Here is a 12862-nt window from a genome sequence, read left to right as displayed (position 1 = left end):
TGCCTCAAAAAAAAAAAAAAAGAAAAAGAAAAAAAGAAAATGTAAATCACTTATAAATCCACAGCCCAGTGCTTCCTTTGGGCAATTTTTTCCCTGTAAATATTATGTGTGGGCTGGGCGCAGTGGCTTAAGCCTGTAATCCCAACACTTTGGGAGGCCGAGACGGGCGGATCACGAGGTCAGGAGATCAAGACCATCCTGGCTAACACGGTGAAACCCCGTCTCTACTAAAAAATACAAAAAACTAGCCGGGCGAGGTGGCGGGCACCTGTGGTCCCAGCTGCTCGGGAGGCTGAGGCAGGAGAATGGCGTAAACCCGGGAGGCGGAGCTTGCAGTGAGCTGAGATCCGGTCACTACACTCCAGCCTGGGTGACAGAGCGGGACTCCGTCTCAAAAAAAAAAAAAAAAAAAAAAAAAATTATGTGTGAACATGATGAGCATCAAGCCTGTTTTATAAGTAAACTTTGTTTACTTGTTACATTGGAAGCATTTATTAAATATTTTCCTTTCAACATAACATCTTAACTAGGAGAGAATTTTGGGATTTTTTCCTTTTTAATGTTAGGGTTTCCCCCCATCACCTACAGAAGTAGCATGTGCTCCCTGCAGAAAACTTGGTAAATGATGAATGACTGTAAAATATTCCATTTACTACATGAGTCGTCATTCACTTAACCATCGTCCTTATTTTATTTATTTTGAGACAGAGTTTCACTCATGTCACCCAGGCTAGAGTGCAGTGGTGCAATCTCGGCTCACTGCAACCTCCACCTCCTGGGTTCAAGCTATTCTCCTGCCTCAGCCTCCTGAGTAGCTGGGATTACAGGCATCTGCCATCATACCCAGTTAATTTTTGTATTTTTAGTAGAGACGGAGTTTCGTCATGTTGGCCAGGCTGGTCTGGAACTCCTGACCTCAGTGATCCACCCACCTCAGCCTCCCAAAGTGCCAGGATTACAGGCATGAGCCACCACGCCCAGCTCCCTTTTTTTTTTTTTTTTTTGCTGTTATAAATATTCCTTTGGGGCCGGGCGCGGTGGCTCAAGCCTGTAATCCAGCACTTTGGGAGGCCGAGACGGGTGGATCACGAGGTCAGGAGATCGAGACCATCCTGGCTAACACGGTGAAACCCCGTCTCTACTAAAAAATACAAAAACTAGCTGGCGAGGTGGCGGGCGCCTGTAGTCCCAGCTACTCGGGAGGCTGAGGCAGGAGAATGGCGTAAACCCGGAGGCGGAGCTTGCAGTGAGCTGAGATCTGGCCACTGCACTCCAGTCCGGGAGACAGAGCGAGACTCCGCCTCAAAAAAAAAAAAAAAAAAAAAAAAAAAAAAAAAAAAAAAAAAATATTCCTTTGATCATTATCTGATTGTCTTATTACTTCCCCAAAGTAGATTCCTAGAGGAAAATATCACTAGGTACAGGGAGATAAGAAACTCCTTAAGCTTCTTAATATCTACAGCTAAATGGTTGTCCAGAAACTCTATATTGACTTGTGGTTCCACCAGCAGGCCATGAGACTGCATTCCAGGACAATCTCAGCAACCTTAAGCCTTAAGTTTTTTTTTTTTTCTTTCTGTGTTTGTTAAGTTTGTCTAGATTTTTAACCCAAGAGATTAAAAATATGCTATCACTCGACTATGTTATTTGCGGATCTTTGTATTATTGGACTTCATTTTTCCTTTATTGGCTCTCTGTGATTTTCCAAAGAATTGTCCCCTCCTTGTCCTTTGTTTTTCCATGAATTTCTTGTGCTTTCCTTACTCCTGTGTTGTTTATTCGTTAAGGATATTAACCTTTTATGTATCATGCTACACAACTTACTCTTTTCCATTTGCCAGTAAAGCTTTCTTTAAATGGTTTGATACAGGCTTTCATGTTTATTTATACAATTTAATATATCAGTGACATTTTAAAATTTGTTCCCTTACAAATCATTCTAGATGGGGTTATTATGAGTTGTGCTAAGGTTTTATGGCAATTTGGAAAGGGATCTTTTTCCTTATTTTATATTCTAATTATTGCTTGTATATCTACAGTCTTTTTTACTTATTTCTATTGTACCTACTTTCCCAAACTCTAACTCATTTTAAAAGTTTCATAATTGACTTTCTTGGGTTTTCAATGACACACTAGAAGAGGGGTCAGCAAAATTTTCCTGTAAAGGGCCAGATAATAAGTATTCTGGGTTTTGCAAGCCAAATGACCTCTGTCACAACTACTCTGTCATTGTAGCTTAAAGCAGCCCTAGATGATGTGTAAACAAGTGGGTGGGGTTGCATTCCAATAAGAGTTCATTTACAAAAACAGGCAGCTAGCCCATGGGCCATAGTTTGCCTACCCTTGAGCTAGACACTCTGCAAATAGCAATGACTTTATTTCCCACATTCCATTCTTTACAACTCTAATTTCTGTTTCTTGTCTTATTACATTGGCTGGATGCCCAGAGAAATGTTAATTAGCAATGATGAGATGGGGTTTCCTTGTTTTGTTCCTAAGTACACTAAGAATAATTTTAAGAATGACGTTAGCTTGGCTGTTGGTTTAACCTAGGTAACATTTATCTTGTAGAAGAAATATTCTATTACTAGTTTTATGAGAGGCCTCTTTTTTTTTCCTCCCCTTTCTCTAAGTTAGGAATTTTAAATTAAGGTTATTGAAATAGATATGATCTTCCTTATTGCACCTCTTGATGAAATAGATGATGTTATCAAATATTCTGATCTTAAACCATCCTTGCATTTTGGAGATAAACAATATTGCCAGTGCAGTGTTCTATTTGGGACATTTGAATCTAATGTCACATATTAGCTTGGCCTGTGGCTTTTGTTCAGTGCAGTATCTTTGTCAAGTTTTTTTTTTTTTTTTGAGATGGGAGTCTCACTCTGTTGCCAGGCTGGAGTGTGCAATGGGTGATCTCAGCTCACTGCAACCTCCGCCTCCCGGGTTCAAGCGATTCTCCTGCCTCAGCCTCCCAAGTAGCTGGGATTACAGGCATGTGCCACCATGTCTGGCTAATGTTTGTATTGTTAGTAGAGATAGGGTTTCACCATGTTGGCCAGGATAGTCTCAATGTCTTGACCTTGTGATCTGCCCACCTTGGCCTCCCAAAGTACTGGGATTACAGGCATGAGCCACCATGCCCAGCCTCTTTGTCAAGTTCTTTAAGGGCGTTATGTTCATTTCATAATATGAACTGGGATAATTTTTATAGATTTCTATGCCCTAAAATAGTTTTTATATTATAGGAAATAGATGCTCTTTCAGAACTTGAAAGAACGTGTCTATAAAACTCTCCGGGCAAAGGGACTTTTTTGAGGAAATTAATTGACACATATCTTTTTCCAAGGTTCATAACCACTTAATTTTTCTGCTTCTTTTTGAATCCATTTAGACAAGTCAAATTTTCCCACCGTGCTGAAACTTTCTTTTTTTTTTTTTTTTTTTTTTTTTTGAGACGGAGTCTCGCTCTGTCGCCCAGGCTGGAGTGCAGTGGCCGGATCTCAGCTCACTGCAAGCTCCGCCTCCCGGGTTCACGCCATTCTCCTGCCTCAGCCTCCCGAGCAGCTGGGACTACAGGCGCCCGCCACCTCGCCCGGCTAGTTTTTTGTATTTTTTAGTAGAGACGGGGTTTCGCTGTGTTCGCCAGGATGGTCTTGATCTCCTGACCTCGTGATCTGCCCGTCTCGGCCTCCCAAAGTGCTGGGATGACAGGCTTGAGCCACCGCGCCCGGCCTGTGCTGAAACTTTCAAACTGAGCCAAGTGCATAGTTGTCAAAAGAACTTTAACACATTAAAATTTTCTTCAGACACTAGTGTTATGTCATCTTCTTTCCTTCTGGTTTGTGTTTCCCTTTGATTATGTTTACCATAGACTTAGCTGTTATTGCTTTTCCCTTCCTGTCTAATACATTTATATTTTATAGTTTAAAGTTTATTTCTTAATGTATCAATCCATTTAAGTCCGCTAACTAATATCAAAGCCAAGCTTTGGCAATATTCTACAAGTGAAGGTGTGTGATATTCACGTTTTCACTATTTTCCAAAAGGACTTCAATGGAAGTTTCCATTTCTGCTTTGACCCAATAGATATGTAAGTGTTTAACTTTTTAACTTTTTTTTTTTTTTTCAGATGGCGTCTCGCTCTGTTGCCCAGGCTGGAGGGCAGTGGCCTGATCTCGGCTCACTGCAACCTCTGCCTCCCGGGTTCAAGTGATTCTTCTGCCTCAACCTCCCGAGTAGCTGGGACCACAGGCACACGTTACCACATCTGGCTAATTTTGGTATTTTGAGTAGAGATAGGGTTTCACCATATTGGCCAGGCTGGTCTCAAACTCCTGACTTCGTGAGGAGTCTTGGCCTCCCAAAGTGCTGGGATTACAGGTGTGAGCCACTGCACCCAGCCTGCAAGTGTTTAACTTTTAACCCCCAAGAAGTAAAGTTTTCTGTTTAAACTTTTGAAATTAACTTTTAGTTTCTATTGCAACGTCATCAGAAAATGTGTGGTCAGAAAACAAATCCTACTTTGGGGGCATTTGTTAAGATTTTCTTTGTGGTCTTTTTGTATTAAAAGACCAACAACATTCTAGAATGGAAAAGAAAACAGCTCCAGCACTTATCAAGCCAAAGATATATCCATATGAGCAAGATTCAAATAATTTCTATACATGCAATGGGTCTTGTGAAAATAACCAAGACGCTGGTGCTTCATGAATAACTACTGAGAAATTGATACCTGAATAACCAGAGATGTAAAACGGGCTCATCAAATAGGCCAAATGGGTTTATATACCAAAAAGATTATAACCAAAAAGACCATGAAGTGGCAAAAGACAAAGCATCAACCGAGTGTTCTACTTCTTACATAGGCAGAATTTTTTTTTTTTTTTTTTTTTGAGACAGAGTCTTGCTCTGTTGCCCAGGCTGGAGTGCAGTGAGGTGATCTTGGCTCACTGCAACTTCCAATTTCTGGGTTCAAGCGATTCTCCTGCCTCAGCCTCCCAAGTAGCTGGGATTACAGGCGTGTATCACCATGGCCCCGCTAAGTTTTGTATTTTTAGTAGAGATGGGGTTTCGCCATGTTGGCCAGGCTGGTTTCGAACTCCTGACCTCAGGTGATCCGCCTGCCTGGGCATCCCAAAGTGCTGGGCCACGGTGCCCACCCTAGGCAGCATTTCATTACCCAACAATCCCACACTAAACTCGTGGTCTCAACCAAGGGTCCTTCTGTTCCCATCCCCCAGGGGGATATGTAGCAACGTCTGAAGATACTTTTGGTTATTACTACTTTGGGGGAAAGACATGCTACTGGTATCGGAGGAGTGGAAGCCAGTGATGCTGCTTAGTGTTGCTGGACACTGCCCAGGACAGTTTCCATGCCCTAGAATAATCTGACCCCAAATATGATTTATTATTATTAATTACTATTATGTATTTATTATTATTATTATTATTTTTGAGACAGAGTCTTGCTCTGTCACCCAGGATGGAGTGCAGTGGCGAGACCTCGGCTTACTGCCACCTCCACCTCCAGGGTTCAAGCAATTCTCCTGCCTCGGTCTCCCAAATAGCTGGGATTACAGGTGTGTGTCACCACGTCCAGCTAATTTTTATACTTCTTGGAGTGATGGAGTTTCACCATCTTGGTCAGGCTGGTCTCGAACTCCTGGCCTCAAGTGATTGCCCCGCCTGGGCCTCCCAAAGTGTTGGGATTACAGGCGTGAGCTACCACGTCCAGCTGTGGCCCCAAAATATTATTAATAGCAGGACTGAGATTAAGATCCACTTTGGACCAAGCCCACACATTTTTAGACCCTTCTTGGCCACAGATAGTATTGCAAATGGCCACTAGAGGTCATATCAGGCCACACAGGTGCCTGGAAAAAAATAAACGCTCTGCTAAAGGAAGAAAATCCCTCCAAGTGGTCCCAACTTGCCTCTCTAGTCTCACCTCCTGTTCCTCCCAAAAGCCCACAACGGGTAACATCTCCTTGCCTTTCTCCCAAGTTCTCCAAGGTTTTCCTCTCTCCCAGGACCCTACTGCTTCGTTCTCGTAAGACACGAGTTGAGGCCGGGCGCGGTGGCTCAAGCCTGTAATCCCAGCACTTTGGGAGGCCGAGACAGGCGGATCGCGAGGTCAGGAGATCGAGACTATCCTGGCTAACACGGTGAAACCCCGTCTCTACTAAAAAATACAAAAAAAAAAAAACTAGCCAGGCGAGGTGGCGGGCGCCTGTAGTCCCAGCTATTCGGGAGGCTGAGGCAGGAGAATGGCGTAAACCTGGGAGGCGGAGCTTGCAGTGAGCTGAGATCCGGCCACTGCACTCCAGCCCGGGGGACAGAGCGAGACTCCGTCTCAAAAAAAAAAAAAAAAAAAAAGACACGAGTTGAAAAGAAACGTCCCTGGCCCGGCGCGGTGGCTCACACCTGTAATCCCAGCACTTTGGGAGGCCAAGGTGGGCGAGAATTTGAGACCAGCCTGACCAACATGGAGAAACCTCGTCTCTACTAAAAATACAAAAATTAGCCGGGCGTGGTGGCGCGTGCCTGTAATCCCAGCTACTTGGGAGGCTGAGGCAGGAGAATCGCTTGAATCTGGGAGGTGGAGGTTGAGGTGAGCCAAGATTGCACCACTGCACTCCAGACTGGGCAACAAGAGTGAAACTACGTCTCAAAAAAAAAAAAAAGAGAAAGAAAGAAAAGAAAAGGAAAGAGAAAGGAAGGAAGAAAGGAAGGAAGGAAGGAAGGAAGGAAGGAAGGAAGGAAGGAAGGAAGGAAGGAAGGAAGGAAGGTCCCTGACGCTCCTCTGTAGAATTCAGTGAGCGACACCGTGTTCTTTTGTTCATATCCTGTCATCCTTTCATGAAAATATTCTGTTTCCAGATCACCCTTCCTTCATGGTATAGGAGTTGCTGGGTCGGGGCACCCAGCCGCGGGGAGCTCAGACTCCGGGGACCCCCACCCACTTCTGCAAATGCACGCAGGAGGTGCAAAGAGATGTTTAGTGAGCCAACAGTGGCTGCAAACACAAGGCAGGGAGGAGGTACCCAGGAAGCACTCATGTGCTTCTATGTTTTAGCAAGAGTGTGTTAGTGAAGATTTCCCCCCACCATTCATGCCCAGATTTCATTTCAGAGTGAAGGCATTGGATTTCTGAATTTGTGAAGCAACTATCTCCAGCACAGCAGCCCGCCGCATGCAAAAAGCCACAGAAACCCCTGCGTTCTCCGAGGCATCTGCCTGGCACACCACCAGCCCTGCACGGAGCAGGCACCAGGGGTCACACAGGTGAGTCATACCTACGGTCCTCGGCACCAGTGCCTGAAGAGGTTTTTCTGTGGAAATAAAACCAACTGCTTTGAGGACAGAGGGAACTTCATTAGACAGACCACTGGGCTCTGACACTTGGTTGCCACATTATGTCCGAGTAAGGGCACCCTGGCTTTGAACCTGGATCACTTGCTCCCATCACTTGCTCGAGGGAGGGAGCTACATCTTTGCCAGCAGGTGCAGGGGCCCGGCAAGGGACGGGGAAGAAATCAGAGAAAATTCTCCCCAGAGATGGCCTGCGGAGGTGGCCCTGGGATGACAAATGTGACTACATGTAGATACAACTGACTCAGTCAGTTCTCCAAGTCTGGCAGCATTTTTTTCTTTTTTCTTTTTTTCTTTTCCTTCTTTCTTCTTTCTTTCTCTCTTTCTGCTTTCTTTCCTCTTTCTTTCTCCTTTCCTCTTTCTTTTGTTCTCTCTCCCTCTCTCCCCTTCCTTCCTTCTTTTCTTTTCCTTCCTCTTTCTTTCTTTTTCTTCTTTCTTTCCTTTCTCTTTCTTTTTTTCTTTCATCCTTTTTCTTTTCATTTTCTCTTTCTTTTTTTTTTTTTTTTTTTTTTTTTTTGTTGAGACGGAGTTTCGCTCTGTCGCCCAGGCTGGAGTGCAGTGGCCGGATCTCAGCTCACTGCAAGCTCCGCCTCCCGGGTTTCCGCCATTCTCCTGCCTCAGCCTCCGGAATAGCTGGGACTACAGGCGCCCGCCACCTCGCCCGGCTAGTTTTCTGTATTTTTTAGTGGAGACGGGGTTTCACCGTGTTAGCAGGGTGGTCTCGATCTCCTGACCTCGTGATCCGCCGTCTCGGCCTCCCAAAGTGCTGGGATTACAGGCTGAGCCACCGCGCCCGGCCCATTTTCTCTTTCTTTCTTTTTCTCCTTCCTTCCTTCTTCCCTCCCTCCCTCCCTTCCTCTCTCTCTTTCTTTCCTTTTTCTTCTCCCTCTCTCTCTTTCTTTCTTTCTTTCCTTTTTGAGACAGGATCTTGCTCTGTTGCCTGGGCTGGAGTGCAATGGTGCCATCATAGCTCACAGCAGCCTCCAACTCCTGCGCTCAAGCAATGCTCCCGCCTCAGCCTCCAGAGTAGCTGGGACTACAAGGCATGCACCACCATGTCTGGCTATTTTTGTTTCCTTTTTCAGTAGAGATAGGGTCTCACTCTGTTGCTCAGGCTGGTCTCCACCTCTGGCCTCAACTGATTCTCGCACTTTGGCCTCCCAAAGTGCTGGGATTACAGGAGGGAGCCATTGCGCCCAGCCAACATTTTGTTTTTAACAGGTGAAACAGTAACCACTTCAATGCCTGGGCTGTCCCACTGAACATTCTTTTGGACTCGGGGTCATAGGGGAACATGCAAGAAAAAAAGAAGAAAAAGAAAAGAAAAAAAAGAGAATTCTTAGGCATTGATGGTTCTGGGAGAAAAGTCTGCTCGGGTGAATAACATTGGTAAACATCTGAAAAGATACTTTTAATTTTTTTTTTGAGACGGAGTCTCGCTCTGTTGCCCAGGCTGGAGTGCAGTGGCGCGATCTCAGCTCACTACAAGCTTCGCCTCCCGGGTTTATGCCATTCTCCTGCCTCAGCCTCCTGAGTAGCTGGGACTACAGGCGCCGCCACCACGCCGGGCTAGTTTTTTGTATTTTTAGTAGAGACGGGGTTTCACCGTGGTCTTGATCTCCTGACCTTGTGATCCGCCCGCCTCGGCCTCCCAGAGTGCTGGGATTACAGGCGTGAGCCACCACGCCCGGCCCTTTTAATTTTTTTTTAGAGACAGGGTCTCGCTCTGTCACCCAGGCTGGAGTGCAGTGGCGCCATCACTGCTCATTGCAGTCTCGATCTCCTAGGCTCTTGTGATCCTTCTTCCTCAGCCTCCCCATGGGCTAGGAGTTCAGGCATGCATTACCATGCCTGGCTAATTTTTAAATTGTCTTTTTGTAGAGATGGGGTCTCATTATGTTGCCCAGGCTGGCCTCAAGCAACCCGACCACCTCGGCTTCCCAAGTAGGTGGGACCACAGGCTTACACCACTGCACCCAGCTAAAGCCTCAATCATCATGGCCAGGCGCAGTGGCTCACACCTATAATCCCAGCACTCTGGGAGGCCGAGGCAGGCAGATCACCTGAGGTCAGGAGTTCGAGACCAGCCTGGCCAACATGGTGAAACCCTGTCTCTACTAAAAATGTAAAAATTAGCTGGGCGTGGTGGTATGTGCCTGTAGTCCCAGCTACTTGGGAGGCTGAGGCACGAGAATTACTTGAACCCAGGGAGGGGAGGTTGTGGTGAGCCAAAATTGCACCACTGGACTCCAGCCTGGACGGCAGAGGGAGACTCTGTTACAAAAAATAAAAAAAAAAAAATAAAAGAGAAAGAGAGAGGAAAGCCTTACACATCTAATGGTGTTTGTTTTGGAACTCAGATGGAGACCAGCTTGGGAGAGGTAAGAAAAGCAAATGCTGAGTTTTGTCCATTTTTCCCCTTTTGTGTGATTATTTGCTCTTCCTGATAAAATGCCGCTCGAAATTTCGAAATTCCAAGATCTCTTCCTCCACCCACGACAGGGCTGCATTCAGACTCCACCCACCCTTCTGCCGTCTCTGGGTCCCACTACCTCTGGGTCGCTAAGCAATGACCAGCACCAAGCCAATTGGCACCCACTAAGAGAGCCCAGCGCCAAGTCCTGACCTGGGGACGAAAACCACGTTGTGCAGGTAATCCTCAAACGTCTTCCGAAACGAGGACTCCTCCAGCTCCTTCAGGATCTGAGAGTCTGTCTTTGGACAGGAGCAACATTCACCGGCTGAATCCTCATATTCACTCTGGTTGTGCTTCTGAGAATCTTCAGACTCGAATGGTGGAGACCAGGTCCTGGAGGGCAGCTTCAGCCCTGGAGAAAGAAACAGAAAAGCGAGGCTCACGTCTCTGCGGCTGAACGCACACACACACGCACACACATCCACACACACGCACCACACACACACCACACACCCCCACACACACACCCCCACACACACCCCACACACACACACACCCTCACACACCCCCACACACACCCCTCACATACCCACCACACACACACGCACATCCACACATACCCACCACACACACACACACACCACACACACACACCCCCACACACCCCCACACACCACACACACCCCACACACACACACCACACACACACACGCACATCCACACATACCCACGCCACACACACACACCACACACCCCACACACACACCCCACACACCACACCCCACACACACACCCCACACACACCACACACACCACACATACACCACACACACCACACACACACACCACACACACACACCCCACACACACCACACATACACCACACACACCACACACACACCCCACACCCCACACACCACACATACACCCCACACACCACACATACACCACACACACCGCACACACATCCACACCCACACACACACACATCCACACATACCCACCACACACACACCCCACACACACCACACCCCACACACACACCACACACACCACACATACACCACACCACCACACACACACACCACACACACACACCACACACACACCCCACACACCCCACACACACCACACACCCCACACACACACACCACACACACCACACACCCCACACACACACCCCACACACATCCACACACCACACACACACCCACCACACACACACACCACACACACCACACACATCCACACCCACCACACACACTCACCACACACAACCACACACATCCACACACCACATACCCCACACACATCCACCACACCACACATACACACACCACACACATCCACCACACAACCCACCACACGCATCCACACACACCACACATACACCACACACACCCACCACACACACCACCACACACCACACACCCCACACACACCCACCACACACACCACACACCATGCACACTACACACACACCACACATGCACCAACACACCACACACCACACACACTACACACACACCACACCACACATGCATCATACACCACACACCCCCCACACACACACCATACACACCCCCACACACACCACACCACACACCCACCACACACACACCACACACATCCACACACACCCACCACACACACACACCACACACACCACACACCCACACACAGCCACCACACCACACACACATCACACACACCACATGCCACACACCCCCCACACACACCCACCACACACACACCACACATACACCACACACACCACGCACACCACACACCACGCACACTACACACACACCACACATGCACCAACACACCATACACCACACACACCACACAAATTACACACAACACATACACCACACAAATCACACACACACCACACAGCACACACAAATCACACACACACCACACACCCATGCCACACACACACCACACAAATCACACACACACCACACAAATCACACACACACGACAAACACCCAGGCCACACACCACCCCCCCCCACACACACACATACAGTGAAGAGGGATCACCTTCTCAGAGAGGCCGAGCTGAGACACAGCCTAGATTCAAGTTCCGCTTTGGAAAAAAGCCAGACACTATGGTTCACGCCTGTGGTCCCAGCTAACGTGGGCGGCTGAGGTGAGAGGATTGCTTGAGCCCAGGAGGCCGAGGCTGCAGTGAGCTGTGATTGCGCCCCTACACTTCAGCCTGGGTGACAGAGTAGAACCCTGTCTCAAAGATTAAAAATATAGCCGAACACAGTGGCTCACACTTGTAATCCTGGCACTTTTGGAGACTGAGGTGTGAGGATCACTTGAGCCCAGGAGTTCAAGACCAGCCTGGGCAATGTGGTGAAACCCTGTCTCTACTAAAAATAAAGTAAAATAACCAATAAAAACAGGCCGGGCAGATCACACCTGTAATCCCAGCACTTTGGGAGGCCGAGGGAGGCAGACCACCTGACGTCAGGAGTTCGAGACCAGCCTGGTCAATGTGGTAAAACCCCATCTCTACCAAAAATACAAAAATTAGCCAGGTGTAGTGGTGCATGCCTGTAATCCCAGCTACTCAGGAGGACAAGGCAGGAGAATCGCTTGAACCTGGGAGGTGGAGGTTGCAGTGAGCCGAGATGGCGCCACTGCACTCCAGCCTGGGTGACAGAACCAGACTCCATCTCAAAAAAATAAATACATAACATATCTGTGTCTAGAGTGTCATCTGAGAAGGGCATGTCAACATGTTTTATTATGTTAATGCATAAGTAATTGCAGCTTTTGCCATTAAAGGTAATGGCAAAAAAACCACAATTACTTTTGCACCAACCTAATAGAAACTGAGAGGCGCGGTGGCTCACTCCTGTAATCCCAGCACTTTGGGAGGCTGAGGCGGGAGGATCACTTGAAGTCAGGAGGTCCATCCTAGCCAACATGGTGAAACCCCGTCTCTACTCAAAATACAAAAGTTAGCCGGGTGTGGTGGCAGGTGCCTATAATCCCAGCTACTCAGGAGGCTGAAGCAGGAGAATCGTTTGAACCTGGGAGGCAGAGGTTGCAG

At 47.4% G+C, this 12862-nt stretch overlaps 1 protein-coding gene across 4 annotated transcripts in view; it reads right to left on the bottom strand.

Moving 5' to 3' along the window:
- INSR (insulin receptor) overlaps positions 1–12862 on the bottom strand; it is a 189408-nt gene that overhangs the window by 33049 nt on the left and 143497 nt on the right. For 2 of the 4 annotated variants that reach the window (XM_033200527.1, XM_033200528.1), the window contains exons 10-11: positions 10001–10202; positions 7299–7334 (exon numbers count right to left, since the gene is read on the bottom strand). In XM_033200527.1, the coding sequence (XP_033056418.1) occupies positions 7299–7334; positions 10001–10202 (238 nt within the window). The remainder of the gene's footprint in view (positions 1–7298; positions 7335–10000; positions 10203–12862) is intronic. The other 2 variants (XM_033200529.1, XM_033200530.1) reach the window with 1 other exon arrangement.

This window comes from Trachypithecus francoisi, unplaced genomic scaffold, assembly GCF_009764315.1.
Source record: "Trachypithecus francoisi isolate TF-2019V2 unplaced genomic scaffold, Tfra_2.0 Lachesis_group5, whole genome shotgun sequence".
NCBI lineage: Eukaryota > Metazoa > Chordata > Mammalia > Primates > Cercopithecidae > Trachypithecus > Trachypithecus francoisi.
Note: the sequence above shows the minus strand (reverse complement) of the source record. Positions and strands in the feature narration are given on the sequence as shown.